Source organism: Chrysemys picta, chromosome 5, assembly GCF_011386835.1.
Source record: "Chrysemys picta bellii isolate R12L10 chromosome 5, ASM1138683v2, whole genome shotgun sequence".
Taxonomy (NCBI): domain Eukaryota; kingdom Metazoa; phylum Chordata; order Testudines; family Emydidae; genus Chrysemys; species Chrysemys picta.
In genome coordinates, this window is record NC_088795.1 from 34,644,187 (window position 1) to 34,671,803 (window position 27,617).

The 27,617-nt window shown below is 40.3% G+C and overlaps 1 protein-coding gene across 9 annotated transcripts in view; it reads left to right on the forward strand.

Annotated features, from left to right (window-relative positions):
• Positions 1–401: 401 nt before the first annotated feature.
• The window catches only part of EGF (epidermal growth factor), a 112,426-nt gene continuing 85,210 nt past the window's right edge, over positions 402–27,617 (forward strand). For all 9 annotated transcript variants that reach the window (XR_002889095.2, XR_010601287.1, XM_024106848.3 and 6 more), the window contains exons 1-5: positions 402–1,102; positions 16,753–16,884; positions 21,188–21,387; positions 22,442–22,623; positions 26,725–26,955. Coding sequence is in view for 7 of the 9 variants with exons in the window: in XM_024106848.3 (XP_023962616.2) it covers positions 976–1,102; positions 16,753–16,884; positions 21,188–21,387; positions 22,442–22,623; positions 26,725–26,955 (872 nt within the window). In the remaining 2 variants the exon portion in view is untranslated. The remainder of the gene's footprint in view (positions 1,103–16,752; positions 16,885–21,187; positions 21,388–22,441; positions 22,624–26,724; positions 26,956–27,617) is intronic.

Consider the following 27,617-nt stretch of genomic DNA (forward strand, 5'->3'; position numbering starts at 1 on the left):
AGACTGATGTAAGTGGTTGCCAGTTCTGAATTTGACCCTAATGTAATCCAACTTTCCAGGCAAAAATATACCTCAGGAAACCTGGAAGATTATATTTTTTTCTGTTTATGCACAAATATGGATTTAGGATAAAGTTTCTGGTAATGAAACACATGATGTTATTAATATGAATGACTAGTTATTCATACACTATGTATGTACAGTCATGATTAAGTCTGGATACAGCTGCTGAGAAGCTAAAGTACAGCCAGTGTTAAGCAGGTAGCTGCTAGGCACCAGGGACTGCTTTTTTACAATACTGATTATTTATTATGCCCGGTGGGATATCTGCACTTTGACTGGCTTCCCTGTAGTACAGAACTGACAACATTACTATTTGCAAACACAGGCTTCACTCAAGTGGCACTAAAAAGAGAAGAGGTGGGGCAAGCACAGCTTTAAAAAGGAATGGGGAGTCATTCCCAGTTTGTATATAAAGAGAAACTATGTTTTAGGAGGGATAATACCTATAGATAGCTACCCCCAAACTCATTTAAGGTCCGTGGTGGGCACTTTCACAGCTTTTCTGTTTTTAAGATTTATTCCACAGCTTTGCTTGTTGCAAGGAAATTTGCAGTGATCCTCGTGAGCTTTGCTTTTAAGCTGTGTTAAATTTGTGGCAAGGGTGTCAGGCATTTCATACTTGACTTAAGAAAAAAAAAAAGAAAAGAGAGAGAGAGAGAGAGAGAGAGAGAGAGAGGAAACGTGTGTGTGGAAGAAATCTTGCTGGAATTTCCTCAAAGGTTGTAGTAGGGACTGAAGTGACAAGAAAAGCAAGACAGGGATAAAAAACTGTGGGGGGTTGTGAAAAGATGTCCCATTGCATAAAGCTGGCTGTTGTAGAAACACTCTGGGAATACACATGTTCATCTTGTCGTGGATATGACTGAGTACAAGCAAGTTGCTCTCTATTGACAGTTCAAAAAGCATAAGATTATGTTTCTCGTACTTACTGCTTTTTTGCCAGTATTTTTCAAAATTGATTTTGTTAGCCTCTCAGTTTTACAGCACTGGAACTGTCCCAGGGGATACCGATTGGGGAATGAAAACTCCACTTGTATAGGTAAGTAAGTGACTTTTACTTTAGACCATTCAAATGTTAAGGGAAGCTGCATTTTTTTATCCTCTTACCTGAGTTTCATGTGCTTTTGGTTTTTACGTAATGTGTTTGCGTTACTATGATTGGCTTGATAAATCAACTTTTATATATTTTTGTTTCCCACAACTAACAGGATTGCTAGTCCTTTATTTTTATACCAAAACTAGCCAATGCCAATTTAGCTATCTGAAAGCAATCTGTAAGAGAAAGATTAATATTATTAGTAAAGAGATTTGAACTGTCCCTGGTTACCCCGTTCTGTTTTTATGTGTGTCTCTGTAATGTGTGTGTATATCCATACACTTATATATATATATATATATATATATATATATGTGTATATGTGTGTGTGTATATACACACATACACACACAGAGTGATACATATATAGACAAATACATATGTCTATATATGTATTATTTGGTGTGTGTGTGTGTGTGTATATATAGAGAGAACTTTTTTTAAAGATATCTAGCTTACATCTCATGCTACATGAGTCAAGAACCTATTTGGTATCATATTATGCTAAAAGGCACTGGTAAAAATGGATGTCATGGTAATATTAGTTTCATCTTAGTGAAATTAAGATTTATGAATTGGGAGCCCTTTCTCCTGACAGCCTGAAGTTGAGGACAGAACTTTAAGATTGTGGAAAGGCAGAGCCAGTGCTGTATTGGGCTATATGGCAAGGGAGGGAGGAAAAATTCTGGAAGTTTTCAAGGAAGGAACCCAAATATTAGAAGCTAACCCCTTTCCTTAGTTTTCTAGTGTGTCAGAAGCTCTGACTCAGTTCTTGACAAGATTCCAGTGATTTAATAACAGGTGCCTCTTGGTATGTTCTGCCAAGAAATGGCAACTTGTAAACAGAACACAAAAGCATTCATGCTAAATGTCTTACTGTTAAGAAAAAAGGAGCAAGACATACAAGTACAAGGTATACAAATAATAAACTTACCTGAAGGCTTTTCAGAGACTGAGGTGCATTTCATCACTCCTTTGGGAGTTCAGTATGACGCGTAAACACATTGTATGGGCCTTATTGTGTTCTCACTTACACGAGAATAACCCTATTGAACTAAAGGATGTTTCCTGGGTATAATTTAGAGCAGACGTTGGCCACTGAAGTTTAAAAGTCTATAAAGATGCATTCTTTCTTCTTTTTCTTGCAGTTGACTCAGTTGCACCTTTACTTTATATTTATTAATCTCCAGAAAAGTGAGAAATGCTTTGCTATCTCCTCTTCTTTTCTATAGAGAATGAGACACACTCCATTCTATTTTTCATACTGTACTTGGAGAGATTTCTTTTTTAAACACCTCAACCACCAGAGCAGCTGGCGAGTAGCTCAGCAAGACACTGAGGAAATAGTCATACAATCTGTAGCTATAAAGTAACCTGGTAGAAATATGTATTTTTTGCAATAGCTAAGCCTACGAGTAGATTATGTGATCACGGGTGTTGTATGATGTCAAGTAACATGTTGCTGTTCAGAGTATATGGAAATTGAAATGAAATGGGCTGGAATCTGCGCTCAGTTATAGCCTATTGGGGTTGCGTGGGTGTTATTGAGGGCAGAATTTGTCACGGTGCATAGTAGTGAAGAACAACACTTATGTGGAATGGCTTTTGATCTTTTAAATCCCTCTCTTTATTTTCTTCTGACACAAGATTTCAGTTATGTGACTGTAGAACTGTTAATGTTTGAGTCCCTGCAATAATTACACGAATCTGATTAGCAAATAAAAGGTGCTGTGCAAACATGTGCCGGGAAGCTGAGGCGGGTGCTGAAGGCAACTGAGGGGACAAATGTGGAGAGTGGGTCTCATGACTCATACTGGCAAACTGTGAACAATGACAATGCTAGATAGAACTTGACAAACATCTTTGTCATCTGTAGGTCATAACAAATATACCGGTTATTAATCAGTGCTACTGACATTGTCTGTTTTCCTGTTAACGTATCAGCATCACATCAGCCATAAAGGCCTTCACCAAAATGAGAAGGCAACAACTCTATAATTAGTGCTTTTTGCAACAGCTCTCTCTTTATCAGAAAGAACACAGGCTTTTCTAGATTTGTTGTTAAATTTTATTACTACTGATTCGGGGCTAGCTTGGGATAGCCTTATTCACACTGTAGTACTTTACTCCTTGAATTGTTTCATTGATTTCAAGGGATGTTCAAAGATCAAGGTGCTACTTATTGTAGAGTTGTTATAATCTGGCCCTAAATATTTTAAAATAGCTTTGTAAGGCAGTTTATTTGAATCCACCAAATCAATGAATGGCCCTGCCCCCTCAAGTGAGGGAGGGGCCACAGAACCCAGAACTCCATAGATTATTGGGAACAAGCAATAAAAAACCAGGGAGACCAAAACAAGGGCTTATTCGGTCCCTGGACCAAATCTTCTGAACTGTAGGGGAGGAAGAGGATGTTATATACTTTATTCTGTAATTATAAAATTATATCACCATTTACAAAAAATTAATGGTTTTACGCCCTGAACCCTTGTGGGTAGGGAAGCACCTAGTCAGACTGCAGGACTGGGGCTTTAGTTACCAGTTGGTAACTCATCTCTCTCTCTCCTAGATCTTAGTGAATACATGTAAACTTTCACCTGTACAGGAAAAGCAGTTTCAGCCATACAGGCGTTGTGCTCCTTTGTACCACAGTCAGAATGCATACCCAGTGTCAGGTTTCTAGAGGAGCTTTACTTCCCAGCACAGTAGACGATCATTTACCTGCATCACTCATATTTTTGAAAGAGCTGTAGTACATATGCTACTACAGTTGTTTGCTTATGTTTAGTAACCTTCTGCCAGCCATGCTAGTTAAACATTTTGCCTTCATAATGCATGATAGGACATTTGATGGGAATCTTGAAAATACTCAACAGAAGATATTTTCCACAGGGGTCTTATCCAAATCTCATTGAAGTCAACTGAAAGACTCCCACTGACTTCAGTGGGCATTGGATCAGGCTTTATATGAATAAATACCATCTTTATGGATTAAAATTTGCAGCATCGTTGAAAATTGAGGTATGAACAAGAAGTAACCAGGAAATATTGACAAAGTGTCCTGTGGCACCTTATAGACTAACAGAAGTATTGGAGCATAAGCTTTCATGGGTGAATACCCACTTCGTCAGACGCAGTGGGTATTCACCCACGAAAGCTTATGCTCCAATACTTCTGTTAGTTTATAAGGTGCCACAGGACACTTTGTTGCTTTTTACAGATCCAGACTAACATGGCTACCTCTCTGATACAGGAAATATTGGAAACTAATATCACATCTCTCATGGGGCCTTCTCCTGGAAGGTGCCAAGTGCTCTCAACTCGCATTGACTTCAAGGATAACATTTCTTGTCTAAAGGAACTTTGGATGGTGTTTTACTAGGGACAGGTAAGTCAGACTGATAGAACGAAGCTATCTTAGCTTTCCTTATCAGTATTTTGTTTGGTGAGGACTAGCAGGCATTAGTGTTGTGTCCAGTTTTATGTTAAGATTTTCAGAAGTGGACAGTGATTTTGGGTGCCTCAGATTTTAGGTGTCTAGCTTGACACACTTTTAAAAAGGCCTGATTTTCAGAAAATGCTGAGCTCTTTCAAAAAAGGGGCAAAAATAACAATGAGATTTACCTTTGAAAAAGGCAAGCTAATAATAATAATAAAATTAAGAATGCGTTCAGTAACAGAGAAATAAGGGAAGTAATGATTATTGGGTGAAATTTTTCAGACAAAATTTTTTTTTTTGAAGAAAAATGCAGATTCAGGTTGACTGAAACATTTAGTGAATTCTTGCTGAATTTGCCAAATTGTTTTGGTCAAAAATTTTTTTTTTTAAATTGACACAATTTGTTTCAGTGTTTTTGAAATTAAGTATTTTGATTCAGAATAACTTTTTTGTTTTAGAATGGTAGTTCAATTTTATTTTAAAAAATAAACCCTCAAAAATAAACCTGCATTTTGGGTTGTATGAAATGTTTTTTGTTTGACGCCAAACAATTTTTTTAAAAACTTTTTTGGCTGGTCAAAACATTTGAAAAAATTTCATTTCATGTTGCCCTGAAATGATTTTTGTAAATTTTTCAGTTCAGCCAGTGATCCAAAAAATTGATTATTTGCATAGCTCTAGTAGAGATGCATCAAAATTGGATGTTTGATTCAGAACACCTGTAAGGACTGTGTATCTGACTCTCTGGATACTAACTTGCTCTTACCGTTTGTTTTCCTGATCCAGCCCCAAATTGAAAATAGCCTGTTTGCCAGTTCTGGCACAGACATGGCCACGCTTGAGATTTGGGTCCAAGATTGAAAAAGTTTAATGAGGACAGTTTCTTTCTGTGAGATTTCTGCCATTTTCAGTTGATAGCCCTTAAGAGCAGCTTGAGAGATTTTGCACCATTGACACTCAGCCCAAAATCTGATTCAGTTTCATACCCAAACCAAAGCTTAAATTCACTCTGCTTTCAGATCCAAAGGCCACCTCCTTGGCCCTACTCCACTGAAAAAGTCCAAGGATCGATAATCTCTGTATCATACTTTCATGGCTCCTGTTATCATAGTATATCAGAACCTTCTGATCTTTAATATATTTATCCTCACAACACTCCTGTGAGGTAGGGCAGTGCTGTTATATCCCAGTTTTACAGATGGGGGCCTGCGGCACACAGAGACTTAGTGACTTGTCTATGGTCACACAAATAGTCTATTGCAGAGCAATATAATATATGCATGTAGTATAAATGCATTAAACCTGGGTCTCCCTGGTTCCAGACTAGCACCCTACCACTGGACCATCCTTCCTTCTGGGAGCAATGGACAGGTGATATACATGTTTGCAATTATTATTATAACAAAATCAGGTTTCCTGTAAGTGTGCTAGGTGCTTTAATGGAAAAGATATAAGCTCATAGGGGCAAGAATCACCAAGGTATTGCTCATGTCTCTTAGATTGGCCACAAGTACTTTATTGCTGTGGGTGCTGTAGTAGATGCAGTCTAGATGTAAAGTTAGCAGAACTATCAAGCTTATCACAGCTCACTGTGTTATTGCATATCTTTGGAATAGCCTTGGACATATGGTGTGTCTGTCAAGAGAAGCTGGTCAAGGGTCCACATGTCAGAGGAAGGTTAAGAAGCTGACCCTTGGGGTCTTTTTACCAATGCCCAATAGAAATATTAGCCTTGATCCTCCACTGCATCTGAGCTCATGTCTAGGGGGGTGAACATTAGGGAGCTCATTAAGGCTCCCTGATTCTGGATTGGCAGACTCCAGCATGAGTTAGAGAATCTAGGGCAGCCGTGACTTATACCAATAAGGTTCCCAATGGAGCTGGGGAGGATCGGCAAGTTGCCTGTTTCTTTCCCCTAACCAAATGACCTCCTCTGCTTTGCCAGTGTCTTCTCCCCACATGCTGAGTGGAGGGCAACTTGTGCAGCTTTATGCCAGTGAGGAGTCTCCCTTCCACTGGAGATTTCTCTGCGGGTCTGAATGGCACACAGTAACCCAAGTAGAACTGAGAATCTGGCCCATAGTCTTTTACAGATGGACAAGCAGTACGCTTGTTTGTTTTGCTTAATTAGCTCATCAGAATTGATTTTGACACCTGCTCCTTCGATTCCACCAGCCTAAGACTCAAGAGGTCGGTGTTACAGTCTCAGATTGGCATGCCAATTTCTGCTGCTACTTCATAGTAGTGCCATTTCTTTTTTCATTTCTTGCTCTCCTTAGGCCTTTAAACAGTACAATTTTAGCATAAGAGGTCACCACTGGGATTTTTTCATCCTTCAAATGAATTTTATGTTTTTGCTTGTTGATAAAATTGTGATGGTGACTAGATATAATGGGCTGAATTAATCTCCGGTGGAACTCCACAGGAGCCAAACTTCAGTGAGGTCGCATTTGTAAGTAAATGAAGGCAGACTGACTCACAGCCTTCACACACACACTGCTTCTCTGCATCCCTGCCAAGCATGCTAATGCTTCACCTTCTCTGAGCAGAGCGTTTCTCAGGACTCTCAATAAACTGGAATATTTGTATGTAAGGGCATTGAGCATTGCCAGCATCACGATGACATGATTCATGGTTTTCACTGATTCTCAAGGCATTCTCTGCATAAAGAAGTCTTTGACTACAGAGCAGCACCTCATTCTTCTATTTAGAGCTGCCCGTCAGAGCACTGCAGACAGCCTTTGTGTTCACTAAGCCGATTTCTTTCACAGGGAAAAGTTCTCATTAGTTGTTGCTGGGATACATAAAGCAGCTCCGGCAGGATGTCAGCTGCACTTCCCTTTGGCACAAATAGTGCAGGTGAAGGAGAATATGTATGTTGCACCTGGTGGGCAGTTTTAGGATCAGTTTCTCCCAGAGTTTAAGAAATAACCTTTTTACTTCTTAAACTTTGCACAGAGAGGAGCGACCATATTCAGTATTGGGCTATCATCTGTTTTACTGCAATACGATGAGAACATACCCAGAGACCCAATACATTCAGTAGTACCCCTGTGTACTACTGGCACCGCATCTTTGCCATTGTAATAAACGTTCTCTGATAGCAGAAAGTGGGTTACTAATATGCCTCTGATTTTATATTCAACAATTATTCTTTAACTATAGCATGCTTTCAGTTAAGGTGCTTGTTCACTCATCAGGGGGATTTTTTTTTTCATGTGAACTTTGGTGGCGATGAAAGGTGCCAGATTGACAGCCATAAATTCTGAAATTCCTTGTCTGTCCGCAAAACAAATACAACAGAGGGAAGTGTAAATTCCCTCACCCTGACCAGCCAGTGTGCCCTTACCTGGAGGAACTATTTCTTAGTTTCATCGAGTTTAAGGCCAGGAGGTAACAGTAGATCATCTAGTCTGGCCTCCTATATAACACAGGCCATTACATTCCACCCAGTTACCCCTGTTTTGAGCCTAACAACTTGTGTTTGACTAAATTACATCTTCCAGAAAGGCATTCAATCTGGATTTGAAGACATCAGCAGATGAAGAATCCACCACTTCCCATGATAGCTTTTTCCAGTGGTTAATCACGCTCTCTGTTAAAAAATTGTGCTTAATTTCTAATTTTAATTTGTCTGGCTTCACCTTCCAGCCGTTGGTTCTTATTATCCTTTCTTTGCTAGAGCTAAATGGTCCTGTAGCCCATTAGCAGTCCCTCAAATGATGCAGTCCCTGCAGATGGGAGTTACAAGAGTTGCTCTTATTAATACTAATGAGAGTCAAGTATCAGAGGGGTAGCCGTGTTAGTCTGAATCTGTAAAAAGCAACAGAGGGTCCTGTGGCACCTTCTGTTAGTCTTAAAGGTGCCACAGGACCCTCTGTTGCTTTTTACTAATGAGAGTGACACTCACCTATACTCCCCACCCCCCTCTAGTGCTCCTGTGAGAGAATACACCACCAAAAGTCGATTCCTTGAAGAACAAGAGGATAAGTTCCATTCATAGTGCTGGGATGAGTCATCAATTATATTGTATACATGTCAGCTGGTCATGTCTGATAGAAACACTGGTTTCTGGGAGGGCACATTAGTTACCAATTTTTTTTGGTTGTTGTCTTATCTGTTGCTCACAGGTGCCTTTCACTGGTACTTAATTTGCTATGTCTGGTATATGATGTAGTTTGGCTCTTGACCCTCTAGACTGAAAGTGTCCAGTTAAGTGGTGACTCTGATAAGACAAATTACTGCATGATTCAGAGGGTTTTGGAATGGATATTTGATTACTCAACAGGAATTTAAAAGCAGCTTTTTGCTGTTTATTCTCAGACTCATACAAAGCTTGTTTTTACATTGTAGTTGTGTGGCATTTTATTTAATGTCAAACAACATTATGTTTAATGACTAAAGGCTTGTCTTTGCTCTGTATATTTGATGGAAAATAATATTGAAATTCACTGTAGCTTAGCTTGTAAACATTCCTCTTTGAAACGCTTTTTCTCCTTTTATTCTCTCTGCATCAACTCCTTAGCCAATCTCAGGGCTGCAGGCAATATGAGATTGCAGGGTGAGCCCCCCTCAAACCCTCATTCTCCTTTGGTATACACGGATTACTCCCTCTTTGCCAACAAACAGGCAAACATTTTTCATGGCAATAGGTGGCACAGCCTCAGAAAAGCTATGACTGGCTGCTGGCTATTTGTAGGGTGATTTACTTCACTCAGGAAAGGAAAGGTTGCAGCAGAACAAATAGGAGCTGCTGCTTGGATCATCAACCTTGGGCAATTGAAAATGCGTTGCATGCAGCCTTTACCCACCACTCTTGTGGGGCCCAGCTGAGTAGAGCTTGGTAATGCAGGACAGTTGCCATATTCTTGGCACAGAGTGGCACAATAAACCCATCCGAGCTAATGTATCCCTCGTTGCTTCTGTTTTAAATAGAGACAGGTAATTAAATCACAACAAGTGAAAAGTACTTCACTTAGGAAGGAAAAATCAAATGCACAACTACAAGACTGAGAATAACTGGCTCTGTGGTAGCACTGCTGAAAGGGACCTGGTGATTATGGTGGAGCTCAAATTGAATATGAGTCAACAATGTGATGTGGTTGTGAAAAAAGAAAATATCATTCTGGGATGTGTCATATGTAAGTATTGATGAGGCATCAGCTGGAATACTGTGTCTGATTCGGGGTGCACACTTTAGGAAAGATGTGAATAAATTGGAAAGAGTCCAGAGGAGCGCAACAGAAAACACCATCTTGGCCACTATGGATGTAGAAGGGGGGGAGGGATAGCTCAGTGGTTTGAGCATTGGCCTGCTAAACCCAGGGTTGTGAGTTCAATCCTTGAGGGGGCCACTTGGGGATCTGGGGCAAAATCAGTACTTGGTCCTGCTAGTGAAGGCAGGGGGCTGGACTCGATGACCTTTCAAGGTCCCTTCCAGTTCTAGGAGATGGGATATCTCCATTAATTAATTAATTAGAAGCCCTCTACACCAACATTTCCACACAAAGATGGACTACAAGCCGTCAGGAACAGTATCCCCAATAATGTCACGGCACACCTGGTGGCTGAACTTTGTGACTTTGTCCTCACCCACAACTATTTCACATTTGTATACCTCCAAGTCAGCGGCACTGCTATGGGTACCCACATGGCCCCACAGTATGCCAACCTTTTTATGGCTGACTTAGAACAACGCTTCCTCAGCTCTCGTTCCCTAACGCCCCTACTCCACTTGCAGTACACTGATGACATCTTCATCATCTGGACCCATGGAAAAGAAGCCCTTGAGGAATCCCACCATGATTTCAACAATTTCCATCCCACCATCAACCTCAGCCCAGACCAGTCCACACAAGAGATCCACTTCCTGGGCACTACAGAGCTAATAAGTGATGGTCACATAAACACCACCCTATACAGGAAACCTACTGACCATTATACTTACCTATATGCCTCCAGCTTTCATCCAGACCACACCACATGATCCATTGTCTACAGCCAAGCTCTAAGATACAATCGCATTTGCTCCAAACCCCTCAGAGACAAACACTTTATCAAGCATTCTTACAACTACAATACCCACCTGCCGAAGTGAAGGAACAGATTGACAGAGCCAGAAGTCACCTACTACAGGACAGGCCCAACAAAGAAAGTAACAGAACGCCACTAGCCTTCATCTTCAGCCCCCAACTAAAACCTCTCCAGCGCATCATCAAGGATCTACAACCTATCCTGAAGGACGATCCTTCACTCTCACAGATCTTGGGAGACAGGCCAGTCCTCGTTTACAGACAGCCCCCCAACCTGAAGCAAATACTCACCAGCAACCACACACCACACAACAAAAACCCTAACCCAGGAACCTATCCTTGCAACAAAGCCTGTTGCCAACTCTGTCCACATAGCTATTCAGGGGACACCATCATAGGACCTAATCACATTAGCCACACTATCAGAGGCTCATTCACCTGCATGTCTACCGATGTGATATATGCCATCGTGTGCCAGCAATGCCCCTCTGCCATGTACATTGGCCAAACCGGACAGTCTCTACTCAAAAGAATAAATGGACACAAATCAGACATCAAGAATTATAACATTCAAAAACCAGTTGGAGAACACTTCAACCTCCCTGGTCACTCAATTACAGACCTCAAAGTTGCAATACTCCAACAAAAAATCTTCAAAAACAGACTCCAACGAGAAATTGCAGAATTGGAATTAATTTGCAAACTGGACACCATTAAATTAGACTTGCATTACACAAAGTAAAACCTATTTCCCCGTGCTAATTTCCCCCCCCTACTGTTACTCACACTTTCTTGTCAACTGTTGGAAATGGGCCATCCTGATTATCACTACAAAAGTTTTTTTTCTTCTGCTGATAATAGCCCACCTTAATTGATTACTCTTATTATAGCTAGTATGGCAACACCCATTTTTTCATGTCCTCTGTGTGTGTATATATATATATATCTTCCTACTGTATTTTCCACTGCATGCATCTGATGAAGTGGGTTTTAGCCCACGAAAGCTTATGCTCAAATTAATTTGTTAGTCTCTAAGGTGCCACAAGTACTCCTCATTCTTTTTGCTGATACAGACTAACATGACTACCCCTCTGAGAAATGATAATAGATTTAGGAAATCTGGTCTATGAGGAAAGGTTAAAAAGGCCTGTTTAGTCCTGAGAAAAGACTGAGGTGGACCTGTTAACAGTCTTCAAGTATGTAAAAAGGACAGTAATTGTTCCCCATGTCCACTGAAGGTAGGACAAGTAGTAATGGACTTAATCTGCAGCAAGGGAAGTTTAGGTCAGATATTAGGAAAAACTTTCTAACCACAAGGGTAGTTAAACTCTGGAATAGGTTTCTAAGGGAGTTTATGGAATCCCCATCACTGGAGGTTTTTAAGAACAGGTTGGACAAACACCTGTCAGGGATGGTCTATTTGGTCCTGATTCAGTAAAGCAGGGCTGGACTTGATGGCTTCTCGAGATCCCTTCCAGCCTGACCTTTCTATGATTCTATAATTTGATCCTCCCAAATGGCAATACTGCTGGCACTCAAATTAAAGGCCCAAATCCTGCAGCCTTTATTCATTTGAAACTGTTGTGTTTTGACTGACAAAGGGCTGCAGGGTTTAGTCCCAAGCATCCTAGATGCAGCTTCCTAATAGCTATAACTATCCTAAGAATCTGCTTAGCAACATGTTGGAAGGAAACTTTTGTTGAAGTTGCTCTTTTGTCTAACTTATTTCAATGCATGTACGCCATGAAGGGACAATGAATCTGCTTGACCTGGCCTAACACTGTGACGTTTAGGGGACATTCACAGTAGCATTTTGCAGAGTTCAATGTGGTAGGCTAATAACCTTCATGTAGAGGTTTAGGAAGAAGGAAAAGAAGGCTTTCTTTGCAAAGGATATATATTGAAATAAATGATATACAAAAGGACAGCATGGTAGGAATCTGTCTCAAAAGACTACTATCAAAATCAATCATATAACCAGATATTTCAAAAGAAAACCTTTAGAAGAAATTGAGGAGAGGGGCTTGTTATATAATAATTATTACTAAGCTTTCTGAGGAAGTAGCTGTCTAGCTAGAGATTTATGAAGTCCCCACTACTGTAGCATGTGAGCACCTCGCAAACAGTAGTGAACTTCTCCTCACAACAAACCCAGGGTCTAGGAAAGTTATTATTCCCATTTTGCAGTTGGGAACTTAAGGAACAAAACAGCAGAACTTCCATTGTATAAAGATGGCATAGCGCCAAAGTAGCAGTTCTGTGCTTCTTCCACCCAGCCCCTAGCAGAGGGGTCCTGTCTGAGGGACGAGTGGCATGACCAGGGTGAATCTTTGCTCCAGCTATCTCCAGTTGCCAGAACAGCATATTTGGGCATCTGCGTGTAAATTAGAGCAGTCTTTAAGCGACTGTAACTACGCTAGGAAGTTAACAGGCCTCAGAATCCAGGGGGATCATAAAAGTGGTATAAAAAAACCACGTGTGCCCCATGCCTTCTAGAGCTGTGCTAAGCACATTTCAAACACTGCTCAGAAGCTGGATCAAAATTTGCTGTTTATTTTCCTTCCTCAACATATTGAGAATGAAATAAGACGGGGCACTTTGGCTCATAGTTCCCAGATCTGAATGCCAGGGTTTACTTAGTAGAGTGTCCCTGGCTTTGGAATTCAGTTCTCCCATTGGTCTGAAAAGTGAGAGTCCATTCACCTACAGGGCAGAGTACGTTGCTCATCTGTTTTTCAGACTTTTCCCTAAGTGCTTATGGTGATAGCTGGATTATCTTTAGGGCTAATGTCATCCAGCATAATATTATGCATAAAATATATGTAAATTTGTCCAGTGACTGATGGTCAGATTTCATAAATTCAAAATAAAATAAATGATGCCACTGATTCTGTCACTAGATTTTGTATTGGTAAAGAGCAGGAGGAAGTACGATTTTATGGTTCTCTTTTGTTTTATGTTGCAGAGTTCCTCTGTGTAGCCAGCTAAACATGTTGGCAATCCGCTCTGAACAACATACTGCTGTGTGTTTCACTGTGTATTTGAGTAAAAGGCTTGTACATGGGTAGAAAGCATTTCTTGTTTTTCTCTATACTGGGCAGCTACAGAACTTTTGGGATGGGCTTTATATTCAGTTATTATTATTTGTCATGTATATACTGCTGTACGGCTCATGCTGTCTAATTTAGGGAAATATAATACACCGAATAACAGTTTAATAAACAATAGGTGCAGATGTTGGAGCTCTATGCCAGGAGTTATTTTTAAGGAGAAAGGGAAGTTGCTTGTCACCAGAGAAGTGGGAGGCAGTTCAAAGCATGGGGGCAGGATGGCATGATAGAAGGTGTGAAGCAGAGATTGAGGGAAGAGAGTTTGAAGAGAGCAAGGGGAAATGAGTTTAGATCTGGGCTGTTTTCAAAAGTCTCAATTCAGCCTTCACTTCTGCGCACAGACACTTGTAATCACCCTTTTTGATGTGTTATCCCTTATTCATATACATTCTAGAACTTACAAATGCAAAATCCAGTTTCATGAAGTCGGTGCTTAGTTTGCACACACAGAGGGGGTTTGTATTTGTAAAGTCTGTTGTTTTTGCGCTAAAGTGATAGTGTGAGAAACCTGTGCACAAAAATGATTTGTGCACACACAGTAGTGCACGTCCCAAGGGAAGCCACATTTCAAAATGTAAACCTGATTTATTTTACCCACTGAGGAGCAGCTTTTCCTTCACAGCCCAGCAGCTAAGAAAAGGATTGGAGCACCTCCTGACATAGTTACCTTATACTGATGGTTCTGATTCAGACATATCTGAAGCACTGAAAGTTGCTGCCTCTATGGTATCTGCTGTTGGTGCCTTTGTGCTTGAAGACATTGGGGCAGAGATTACACTCTCTAGTGGCTGAAATGGAATTACCGAGGAAGGGGAATGTAGAAGCCAATAAAAGTGGAAGAAAGATAGATTTAATGCTGGGTTTGCTCCACCTAATTAATTGGAGAAATTGTTCAAGAACAGCTGAGTTTTGTGAAAAACTTGAACCTTTGTTATGGTGCAAGGATCAAGGTCGGTTTCTTGAGCTATCTGGAGAGGAAGTGCAATAGCTGTGTCCCTGATTATCGAAAGCACCTTAAATCAAGTCTCTCTACAGGTATACTGCGATGCATGACTAGGAGTTTTCTTGATCATATTTGAACTAGAGGAGCATTCACACAGCCTTCAGTGAATTCCCAAAGCCCTCTTTCAGTTTGCACTGGGCTAAAATTAAAATTTGGGGTGGGTTCTCCAGGTTTTCTCTTGTTTGGTTGTTGCAAAGTCTAGGTCAGGAATATAGAAGGAAAATCCTCAGCAACCTATGCAGTGACTATAATTCTCTGAACTGTATTCCTGACTTTTTAGGAAAAGATGTGTTCAGGAATCAGTGTCCTTTTTGTCTTGCAATCAATTGCAGCCCTTTTCAAATGCTCTCTTGCTGCATTTTCTGTTTGTGTACATTCTTGTACTTACCGTGTTGATAAATTGCCAAAAAGAAGCCTTTGATATGCTTTTTTCTCCCTTCATAATGGACAGAAAAATGGATTTTATGCAGGGTAAAAGTCATTAATTAAGAGCACCTTATATGTCTGTACCAGTTAGCTTCCTCTGATGTACGCTAACAAATACATAAGACCCTGATGGTTCTAAGCGCTGAACACCTACTGAGTGTTGCCATCAGCTGCATTTGATTTCAGTCGGAACTGAGGGCTCTCTGTATTCTGTGGATGTGCTCCTCACAGGAGTGGTCCCTAAGTGTTTAATTCCTTTTCCCATATATACCACCAAATAAAACCTGCTCTTCAGGAATGACCTTATTCTCCAAAAGTCCTTCACTCTTGTAGCTGTTGCGTCAAGTCCCGATAATACAGCATAAATACATCAAGCATTTTTTTGATTCCTGAAGGCTCTAGACTAATCTGTCAGTTAAGAAGTCAGCGTTTCTAACTGATTCACTGGTTGCACTGGACTGGTGTTTGGTTTGGGCTTGTTGCTCTCAGAACTCAAAGGGTCTGATTTTTCTATGCAAGACTCAGCTGAATCCCAAATGTCCTAGATGCAGTTTAAAATGGGAATGCCTTGACATTCAGGCGTGTTTTACAATGCCTACTGCAGAAGGGGAGGTTGTGGGGGGAGAACTGGCAGGGAGAAGTCAGGCAGCTGCAGACTGAGGTAGTGTGTCAAAATTCATTTAGCAAATTATAATGTCAACCTCAGAAACAAACAAGAGCAGGGGACAAATACATTCCTTTTTGCCTGTGAAGCTACTGAACATTAGTTTAGAATGGAGAGTTGTTAGTTACAATGGATAGTCATTAGATAGAAGGGGGATTTCCCTGGCTTGTCCCTTACAAATAAATAACTGAACAAACCCCTTGTAGTAACAAAGAAGCTATATAATATGATTAATGGAATGTCATTCTGTGTGGTCACTCTGAAGCCTAAAATGTCTGAGTCAGTGTGCACAATGAAAATAGCTGCAAGTATGGGTTAGAGTTCTTTTTGATCAAAATATCACCAGGTTTCATGGCCTGTTACTGTCCAATTTTGAAATTCTCAGCCATTTTGATTACGAATTACACCTGTGCAGCGTACAGCTAGAGAGAGGCATGTATCTATGCGATGCCTAGAGTCCTCTAGACCATTGTGATAGCAGAAGTAACAACCAATCACCACCCTTACTCTACGGCTAGTTTGCATTTCAACAATTTCAGCACAACACAACCCACTCACAACAACACAACCGGCACACACAATAACCCCAAATACACACATGCCCTCTCTGCAGCACACACCCTTCATTCGCCTCCATGCACTCCCAGCACAACACAATCCACACACAAATCAACACAACTCTCTCAGCACAACACCCACAGTCTCCCACCTCACTTATACTTACCATAAGCTTGACTGACAAAGCCACAGACCCATTGCTAATGATACCATATAGTCATCCTACTCTTTTAATAATGGGAGATTAAAAATCTGTAGTTAACACGTTATAGTATAGACTAGCTGAGTCATATACATGCTTTCTTTTAGTATTTTGTTCTGTTTTGCTTGCTGAATTCTCCTGTATGTACTTGTATTTCAGATATTGATGAATGCTTTGAAGGTGGTCTAGGTACCTGTGGCCAAACCTGTGTCAATGTTCCAGGATCCTATCTGTGCTCCTGTTTGCCTGGCTACACTCTGGATAATGACAAGTGGTCCTGTTATGCTGATGGTAAGATAATATTTTTAAATTGCTGAATGGAGCGTTATCATTTTATCTATCAGTATAGCATCAGTTCACAATGTGAAAACATTCCAGGCTAGTCTGCTCCCAGCACTGACTTGACATAACTCAGCTACTGGACAAGGAGTGGGAAAAAGTCATGTGCTGATTAAACAACTGCCACAGCTAACATAAAATTAAAGTGGAAAGTGAGCTTACTGGAGTGGGCCCCTGCTCTGGTGTTAGCGTGACAGTTCACACACAAAACATAAAGTGTGGTTGTGGTAAGAAAAATGAGCATGTAAAAATGAGTCCTTCTTACTTAACAGACCAGCTCCCTGTCTCTGTGCAGAGTCATAGCATCCATCCATTCACCCACCCCTCTCCTAACTAACCCTCCTAATATTATCCCTCCCTCCCCAAAATCGTGGCACTAACATGACATTTGCTGCCATCACATTGTTCACTGTCTGTATGTGCTACCCCTTTCCCTTATACCCTGTCTGTCTTGTCTATTTAGAATGTAAGCTCTTTGGGGCAGGAACTGTCTACTCTTTTGTTTGCAGAGTCCTAGTTCAATGGGGTCCCAGTCTTGGTTGAGCGCTAGGCACTGCCTTAATAAGCATGATTAATAATAACTTCTCTCATGTCCAATACTGTAGTATCTGAGCACTTGTGACCAAATCAAGTTTGAATACATTTTACTCCTGGTAACTTCCCAGTGCCAGTATAGCTAAGGAAGACTGAACTGGATTGGGTCTGGCTCACAAATCAGCAACAGAATTGTTAGCTCTTTTCTAGCTTTAGCATCTTCCTCACACTGTTGATGAAGTGTGAGCCAGACAGAAACAAGCTTGACTTTTGGATCCCAGGCTGAGGTCACAAGGCTACAAGCAGCACAGACCGTTTAAAAGAAGCATTTTTATCTTATATTTACTTGTCCAGATCAAATGTACATAGTTTACACCAAGGAGAGGAAAATAATGTAGCCTCACAATGCCATCTGTGCACAGATGCTTTTCGGAGAACAGTCCCACATTAAATTGAAAATGGTACCAGAGAACATCATTATTTTTATAAGGGATAGTTTCAATGTTTAAAACACTATTCCAAAAGGGCTTCTGGAGCTGCTGTTTGGGTAATTTTCTGTGCTTCTTTGTAAGAATAATACGAGTATCAAGCCCTAGTCCTGTATCTTTTATATCAGATATAAACAATCTGTATCAGATATGATATGTGGACAGTCAAAGGAGAGGTGGCTTTTCACTTCGGGGGTTGTCAACATGGGGCAGAAGCCTTGCAGCTCATATCTCCACCTCTGGATATAAATTACTCAGTAGGAAACCCATCAAACAAAATTCCTTCATGTTTTATAGATTGTAAACACTTTGGGGGCAGAGACTGTCTCTTTCTGTCTGTTTGTACAGCACCTGATACAATGATGCTCCAAACTTGATTGGTGTCTCTGGACGATAACGTAGTATAAACATTAAATAATAACAACAACAACAGGGAACCCAAACAAAACAAAATTCCTCAGTGTGTTCAATTCCCCTTCAGTTAGAGCCCTCAATTAAACTACTGTTGTGAGAAATTCACTGACTGGAGAGGACAAAAACAAAATATATGTAAACTCTTGGTCAGTGGAGTAATTGGCAAAAATGCAAGCAGTACAGCTGTCAGGTTCCTGAGACAAATCAACCTTGCTGCAGTTCAACATTCATTTACCATTTACGTAAACCAAGTCTACATAGTTGAAATAGTCTCACATGGATTTGCGCAGTGCAAACAGCAGAAAAAGAGAGTCACTAACATCCTAGAAGCAGCTGTTATAATTGGGTAATACCTTGAAAACTCCAAGTACAAAAGAGCCCATGATACAAATCAGTGTGCTGGTCAACTTCATCATGTACAACAATAAACCAAATCTTGCGTTCCAGTCAAAAACTGCTGCCTAACCTGCTATTCGAAAGCAGAATCAAACTCAGAATCTTGAGGGGTAAGGAGTCCCATTATCTTGATGGGAGGTGGATAAGGCACAGAGTTTTATTTGTCTACCTTCACCTTGCAAGTGTTATGCATCTTGAGGACATCTAGTTCAAGTTTATAGGAATGATGACAACTGAGTTTAGAACCAAAGCTTATGCCTAATATTAAAAAGAATTTTTTAAAAAGTTTATGAAACCTATTATTGAAGCTGATGTACTTATTCATCCTTGTGAATGTTAAAAGTATGTCAGTGAAAACTGGTGGTAGGGTGTGGGTTTGAGGGATTTAAAATTTCCCCTTCAGTATTGGAAACTAAACCGAAGAGGTGAATGGATGACTATTATAGCTGTAATATATATGGGGGTGATTCCCATGTTACACATTTCAGGATAACTTTATTAATAGATTTTGCATGCATCTTCCCCCTCTTCATGTGCTCTGACCAGTTTCAGACACCTTTTAAACATACACATACAAACTACCTTTAAAATGTTTATTGCTTTCCCCTCCAAATGTGGTTTGGTGGCAAATTAATTATTAGGCAGCAGCCTGATATGCAAGACATTTTTAAAAAAATGAAAGGCTGAATTATGACTGGCATAATGAAGCTCCTTCTCTCACCAGCATATCAGTCAATAAGCAGTTGTTTGTACTACCTGAGTGAAAAGAAACGTGTACTGCTTGCAACGCTGCACATGCCAAACTGACCCTGTTTGGTCACGGTCAGGGGGTTATCATATCTCTCATCCCTTCTGACTCTGGCTAGAGCCTCTAGGGCTGTGCTGTTGGGAATGCATGGTGGTACTTTTCTATCAGGGTAGACAGCCTCTCTGCTAAAAGCCCTCATCTCTGAAAAAGAAATCCACAAACACGTTGAGGTATGGAAATGCACAGTTAGGGCACCCAAACAACCTTAACTCTGCCCTATAGGGAGAATCATGAGGGTAAAATAAATCTAACAAGACCATAAATTGGTTTAATGTAAATTGGTGCCACAGACACACTAATGTACAAATCAAAGTCATATGGCTATTGCATGATGTCACTACAGGGCAGAGTTAAGGTTGTTTGGGTGCCCTAACTATGCATTTCCATTCCTTACCTTTAACCTCAGTTCTGGATTCCCTGAGTTTAGGATACTTGCAGCACTAAATTAGTAATGTGCTCTCAACCCTAACTTCATCTTAATGTGGATTGTGTCTGGGAATTAATGGTAATAACTAGTGGCTGCACGAGTCTGTATGTGCAGCTCTTTCCTGGTGCCCATGAGCTACCTATGCTCAGACCTGGCCAGTCTCTGCTACTCTGCACCAGGACCTTCATCCCCCAGTGTGGAGATCTGAAAGGACTCTCTGGTTCTCTCTCTGTGGTTAGGGCTCGGACTGCTCTAACCAAAGAGAGAGCGATCTAGGAGGATACTAACCATACAGATGCAGCCACTCAGGGCTAGTCAGTGCTGTAGCCATCTCTCTCTAGGCTCAGGAGATGGGGAGACCCCATCACCAGCATACCAATGGGCCAGGAGCCCAGCTAGAGCATCCCCCAGCTGCTGGTAGGAGGCAGCCAGATCCCACTCCCAGCCCAAGGCAACTGGTGGCAGAGCCTCAAGGGGAAACTAGAAATCCCTGAACAACAGCTCAGGGGGAGCCCGCAGCCAGCAGGAACATAGGAATTCCTGTGTTCCTAAAGCTTGTTCTATGCTGCCCTATCAGGTTTATCAAGAGAGTTGCTGTTGTCTGTGTTATTAAAGAGCTCCATATTTATCAAATATCCAGATTAGAGCATTGAATCATTTGTATGAAGTCTTCAGATTTCTGGGCCCTGAGAGGTATGCTATAGTAGACATGTAGGCATGTCAATTCTTGAAAATCTTGGCTTTACTCAGTAATTGCTTTATTTTGATTTTCCATTTAGTAACATTGTACCTCTCAGGTGCTAAAGCTCAAAGATGGCCCCACACAGTTTGACTGAGACCCAAAATGAGGGTCACCAAAAATAGTATTCATCCAGGAAACTTAAAATGCTGTGGGATTCCATCTTTCAGTGTAAATAACTCTTTCTGTATTCTCTGTTTCATGAGTCTGTAATTTTTTATTCTGTTGATTTTCCACAATAAAAAGTGAGGGGGCATCACACTTGTGTGAAACATAGATAACCCTGGGACTAAAATGGGTGGTGACCCTTTGAATGCAGAACATTGTGAGGTATGAGTATTATAAGTTCCTCCCAACTCTGTGATGGGCATAGTGCTGAAAAGAATTTAGTGTCATGAAAGAAAAATACCAATGTATGACCACATTTCTTCCCTCCCTTCCCCCCCCAGATCCTGCACCATTCCTAATTTTTAGCCATGGAAATGCCATCTTTAGAATTGACGGAGAGGGGACCAATCACGAACGGCTAGTTGCCAATGCTGGCGTATCAGTGCTCATAGATTTTCATTACAAAGAAGAGAAAATGTATTGGGTGGACTCTGAAAAAGGGCTTCTGCAACGAGTGTACCTGAACGGCACAAAACAAGAGGTAAGCTGGTAATTGCCATGGGATTCTCCAAGAAACCATGTATAATAACAAATCTGATGTGAGGGGCTACTCTTCAGATACAGTGGTGCAATTTCTGCTTAAACAGATTTGCAATTGTAGCATTGAAGTGTGCGTCCCTGGCACAGTAGCCTTGGCAGCAACAGGGAGGTCTGTGTTCAGTGGGCTACCCCACTGGCATTCACAATACATGTGATCTCTTTAATAAGGTGAGGGGATGGTGATAGAATAAAGGCTATGGGGAGGAAATTCAGACAAATCTAGGTTTGTTGTTCTCGCAGACAGTACTAATTTCTACCAGCTTTAAATATATCACTGGAATTATGGGATTTTCTCAAATAGACTTTTTCAGAAACCCAAGCTGGCATGGCTAGTATGAAGAGAATGTACGTAACTCCCCTGACATTTTTCTTGAAACTACTAATTGAGACCTAAGGTTACATGAACACTCCTTTCAGCCTTACCTCTCTTGCTCAGAAACAGCTGTGCTCTATATCTGACTAAGGTTGTGTGGCAAAGACAAAGGAACTTCAGCACTTCCAGACCCCAAGATGCTGTCAGTTCTGCAGTGGACTACAATGAACACCTCATAGGTGAACTCCTGTGTCTACATGCAGCCTCATTGACTTATCCTGCATGTATGAACTTGAAGGATTAGGGCTTTTTCCAGTGTGTGAATGGATATTTTATAGCTTAGGAAATACAAGATAAATTTTGGTAAAAGGAAAATCTGGGCAACTTTGGGATACCCCTGCCTGATTTTCATTTGAGAACAGCTCATCCTTGCTTAGCATGACTTAACTCAATGGTTTGTGCTTAAAGATGTAGGTGACAGGAGGAGAGAAATGCAGCACAAATCAAGGTGATTAAAGAGCAAGCAAGGAAATCCAGTCTCTGTGGTGCCATTAAAAAGAGGCCAGCCAGTGGATTTAAATGGAAGCCTCAATGTGTTTGCAGGTCACTAGTTTGTTTGGTGACGACTTCCGGATGGTAATTTGGGTTGGTTTTTTTTTATGTTTTTAATTTCTGTTTACAGAGACTACGCTATGTTGAAAAAGGTTTTGCAGGGTTTGCCATCAACTGGATAAATCAAGATATTCTTTGGGCCAACCACCAAAAAGCAACTATTGAAGCAACTGACATGAATGGAAACAATTCACGAGTCCTTTTAAAGGATGTAGGTCATCCCACAAGTATTGTTGTTGACCCTGGGAAAAGGTAACTCTGCCTAAGTTTATAAATTCTTCGAATCAGTCTCAAAATAACCAAATGCTCTGATGGCTTCTTGTAGGCTAACAGAACAGCTTGCGTACAGTATGTTGATCAAATGTCAAGTGATTGTTACAACTTCCCCAAGAACACAATAAAGATAAATAGGGTGGCAGGTGGCAGCAGCAGAGTCCAACACAGAGACTGACCTCCCTAGTTCATCATTAAAGTGAGGGGAAAGAGCTCTGATTGCAGGGGAGGAGATGGGGTTAGGTCAGGGGGAAGAGGAATGAGGAGGTTATTGGTTGTCAGGGAAGGAGCCAATGAGGTCTCAGTTGATGGAGGTGGAGGACTTAAGGGGAATGAGCTTGATCTTCATTTGGTAAAGCAGGAAAGATGCCTGAAAATGCTGAGAAGCCCCAATCTAGAACACAATTCGTATTAAACATATAGTACTTACCGTATATACTCGTTTATTAGCCCGTTCGTTTATAAGCCGACCCCCCAAGATGGATAGGTAAAATTAGCAAAAAATGTATGACCCTTTCATAAGCCGACCCTATATTTCAGGGATTGGCAAACTTTGGCTCCTGCCCTATTAGGTCAGCCGCTAGCGGGCCTGGACATTTTGTTTACCTGGAGCGTTCACAGGCACGGAGCCCCTCAGCTAATGCCATAGTGGTTTTCTTTGTTCCCCTCTTTCTATTATATTTGCCTCCAATTTTGGTCAGCTTGTATACCGATTGTAAAGCTACTGACTGCTGTTACTGTTCTATAAATGTTAGTGTTTTAGACTTGATAAGGGAGCTTCTCTAGGCTCAAAATAATTTACATAGAGAGCCACTCAGAGATGCATCCATGCAGGGAGATTTGGCTGGTCTGAAGAGATATTTGTATTTGTATCATCACCCTGAATACTCTGTGCTGACTTCTCTTAACTGTGTAAAGCTCTTTCATTGGTAACTTTTAAAATAACAGCAGAGGAGACATTGAGATACTCCATATTGATATGGCAATAAAATATTTTTGTTGGCATTTTTGATTTACAATGAAGCCACTCGTCACCGCTGTCGATTTTAATGTTAAGGCTCACGTGTCCTCCTCTTTTGCACTTACACACTAACCTTCTTTTCATGCTAACCAACAATATCTATATTCCTCACAGGGTTGGCATTTGAGTATGATTTAAAAGGCTGAATGCCAGACTACTTATTTCTGTACTGAATGTCACATTTACTGATTTGGAAGTTGTCACAAGTCCTTGTACCCTTTCAGCCTAAAGCCACATAAAAACATTTTGTGAATGGAATAATGAAAATATATTTGCTAAACTGTTATGAACTCTGCAGACAGACTAAGGTGTATATATACACCTATGTGTGATCAGCTAGGGATTTATTTTAAAGCATTACTCACATGCTGCTGTGTCAGGCTAGTTAGCTATTAATAAACTGTTTAGGTCCTCCTAGAAGTCTACTTTCTTATGTATCATTTTTATATTTTAGCACAGTCTGCTTGTCTGAAAGTCCTGATGGTTCTATTTTAATATTAATATAGTGAAGTCAAGCAGTCAGTGAATTAATTTCCACAGGGACAAACATATGCAATGTCAGAAACTAAGAAGAAATATATCTTCCTGGAAATGTGTACAACTCTCAAGTAATGAAGATCAGCATGATAGCTAAATTAATAATCACATTTTTCTCAAGATATGCTTGGCTGGTTTTGCTACAGAATAATAATAAAGCAACCTTTTTCTGTATTACTCTATTTCCTTTGTGGAGTTTAGACATGATCAAGAATCTGTAGAGGAGGCGCTGTTGTCTAGGGGTACTGCAAGGGAATGTGAGTCAGGCAATCTGGTTTCAATTCCTCCCACTAATTTGCTATGTGACTTTGCGCATGTCACGTGGGCCTGATCCAACTCGTGCTGAAATTAATGGAAGTTTATGTGATTGGACTGGGCCTTTAATTGTTCTGTGTTTCTCTGTTTCTCCACCTGTAAAATGGAGATTATATAATTTAACCCACTTTTTAAAACATGTTGGTATCCTGAGATAACAAGCACCATAAAAGAGCGAACGATTATTATTGCCGTGCTTGAAAATTGCTATAGTAGCCACCTCATGTTGTCCTTACTAAAACATTTTTTCATCTGTTGTTTCTGTATCAGATTGACCTAGCACATACCACAAGAATTAGATTGTAAACTTCCAGGTGCAGGTACTGAGTCTTTCTGCTGCATTTTTATAGCACCTACCCAGTTAGGCCCTTTCTTGACTATGGCCTCCGGGTATGATATAAATAAGAATAATGATAATACACAGGCTTTGTGGCTTTATTATTTTGTACTTTTAAGAAGCATTGTATTTCTTTCAAATTCAGTATGATTTTACACTTTTGGTCTGAATGGGATATTTATGTCTAACAATTTCAGTGCTATCAAACCAATGCAATGTGATAATTTTGGAATTTCTGTGTGTAATCGTAAAACAAAGAAAGAAGCAAACAGAATTTAAAAAAAACCCTAATCCTGTAAAATAAAACAACTATCCATATATTGTTGGAGGAACTGTGGCCAAGCCAGGTCATGTGAAAATATAGGCCCTGATCCTCCAAACCTCAAGGAGAACAAGTAATTTTGCACAAGTAAATAGTCTCATTGGGCATGCGTAAGTGTGTGCAGGATAATGGCCATATTTTGACTGTGCCCTAATATTTAGATTAAAAGAAATCAATAAAATAGTAGAACAGGTATTTTTCAGTTAAGTTCCTATAAAACAGATTCTGGATTGAAATTGCTTGGAACGGAAGAGTTGTATTTATCCACAGAAGAGATACAACATAGCCAGAAGCAGTGCAGGCTTTCCCTAGTCATGTGCCTTTTCCCTGACTTGCAGGCATCCCTGTAGGGATGACAGGTTCCTGGTGACAATACTGTCTTCTCTGTTGGGGAGAGTCAACAAGGGTGTTGCTAGATCACAACTGCACTTTTGGAAACAATGTTTGGTCACCACTAAACTGGATCTTCCTTGGGGAGTTTCTCGTGTCTTGTTACCTAATTCCCTCAGCCATCCAGTCCCCTTGAAAACATTTTTAAATGTGAAAAAAATTATAAAATGAATCTTAGCACTACAGTGGTTGCCGTTGGACAGTCACCAGTTGTTAAAAGATACAACGCAGTAACCAGAGTTATTTCCTATCTTAAAGGTGTCCTGAAAAGGGGGAAAATAAGGTGTTTGCCCTATTTACTTTTTATATATAAAGAAAGCTATATTTCCCCCCTTTATTGTTTAAGGTTTTATTTTCCTGCTAATTATTTATATTAGACACTCAGATCTTGTCTGTTCTGGAAGTCTCTGTAGTGACTGAAGAACTTGTGAAATTATGATATAATGGGAGAAATATGCAGAAAGCTAAGAACTGAGTGCTGACGCTGTTTTTAGTCAGACTGTATAAAGCTCCTTTTTTAATTTGTAATTGTTGACATCTATTTAACTCCAATAGCTAACGAACATTTTGGAGAAATGATGGTCACCCATTTAATTAAAGTGAGAGAGAGCTCACAATGTGTAAACTCTCAGACCCACAACTGCTCCTCCAGCAAAACCAGGGGAGACTAGACTTGGCACTTCTGATACATCTGCAGTTAAAAAAAAAAGTAGGAAAGGTATTTTTAAAAATGTATCTGATAAGCAACAAATGTATTAAAATTATTTGCCTAAATGACAGAGAGCCTTTAAGCTTGCAAGCCTCGAAGGTCTTTAAGAGATGTAAAGGATAATGGCAACAGTATGTCAAGAGCAAGACTCAAATCCACTTAGATATATATCTTTTATGGACTTTCAAGTGATACTGCACAAGTATTGAAGAAGGGTATTTTGTAAACATTCTGTTTCTGGTAGACAGTTTCTGCATATCTGACTTGTCCTTCATGCAACAGATATCTTGGTATTACTCAACTTCTGAATTAGATGTTTCTGTTCTGGGAGTACTGTGATTAAAAATGAAGAATACTCTAAAAAGGGAGGGCTAAACAGATAATTTGCATCAGCTGCTGCACTATCTTGCAAATAGTTCTTTCAAAATATGACCCTTTTTTGTCTTTAGGTTTGTATTTTGGTCTTCAGACGGTGCTCTTTCCAGCGTTCACAGAGCAATCCTTGATGGAACTGACATGAGAAGTGTTTTGAGGACCACAGAAAAAATAAAGACCATCTCACTGGATTTTATTGACACGAGACTCTTTTGGATCCAGTATGATAGTGAGGAAGATGTTTCACGCATTGGATCATGTGACTATAATGGTGGCTCTATTCATTTGCCCAAACATTTTGCCCCGTAAGTTTTTCTGTGTTGGATAGAAGGAAACTAAATATTTTTTAGAGTTATATCAGATAAAGACATCCTCTTCCCCTTCTTCTTTGAGTCTGGAAATAATAAAGATTGTAAAGTACAGACAAAATGGCACAACATTTTCAGAATAACCAATATATAACCAGAAGATGATAGGAAAATAGAACAAACAACCCATTTTCATTGCTGTCTGAATAGTACTCCTCCTTGGCACTTTTCATCTCCTAAGCTTTTAGCAAATGACAACTCATTAATTCTCAGGATTCTCCTTTTAAGTAGCTATGTATTATTATTAGCTCCTTCCTGTATATGGAGAAACTGAGGCAAAGAAGTTATGTGATTTGCCACAGGTCACAGCAGGTGGGTTCAGAGGACAATGGAGGAGTGTGGGCTTCCAGCCTGTGCTCAGATCACCAATCATGTCTTGTCTTCCTCTTCTGTCTGATAGTCATATATAATCTTGCCGTCTTCTTCAGCTGCTGAATCTGGAGGCTTTCCTGACCCTGGCAGCACTAGATCTACATACTGTCCAATTCTCTGCTGATTTTACTGCTGTGGTCAGTTCCAGAGAAACAGAAATAGTGACAATGAGTGTCTCCGTCACGTATGGTCATCGTAAGCCTTGTCTACACTAGAGAATTTTGGCA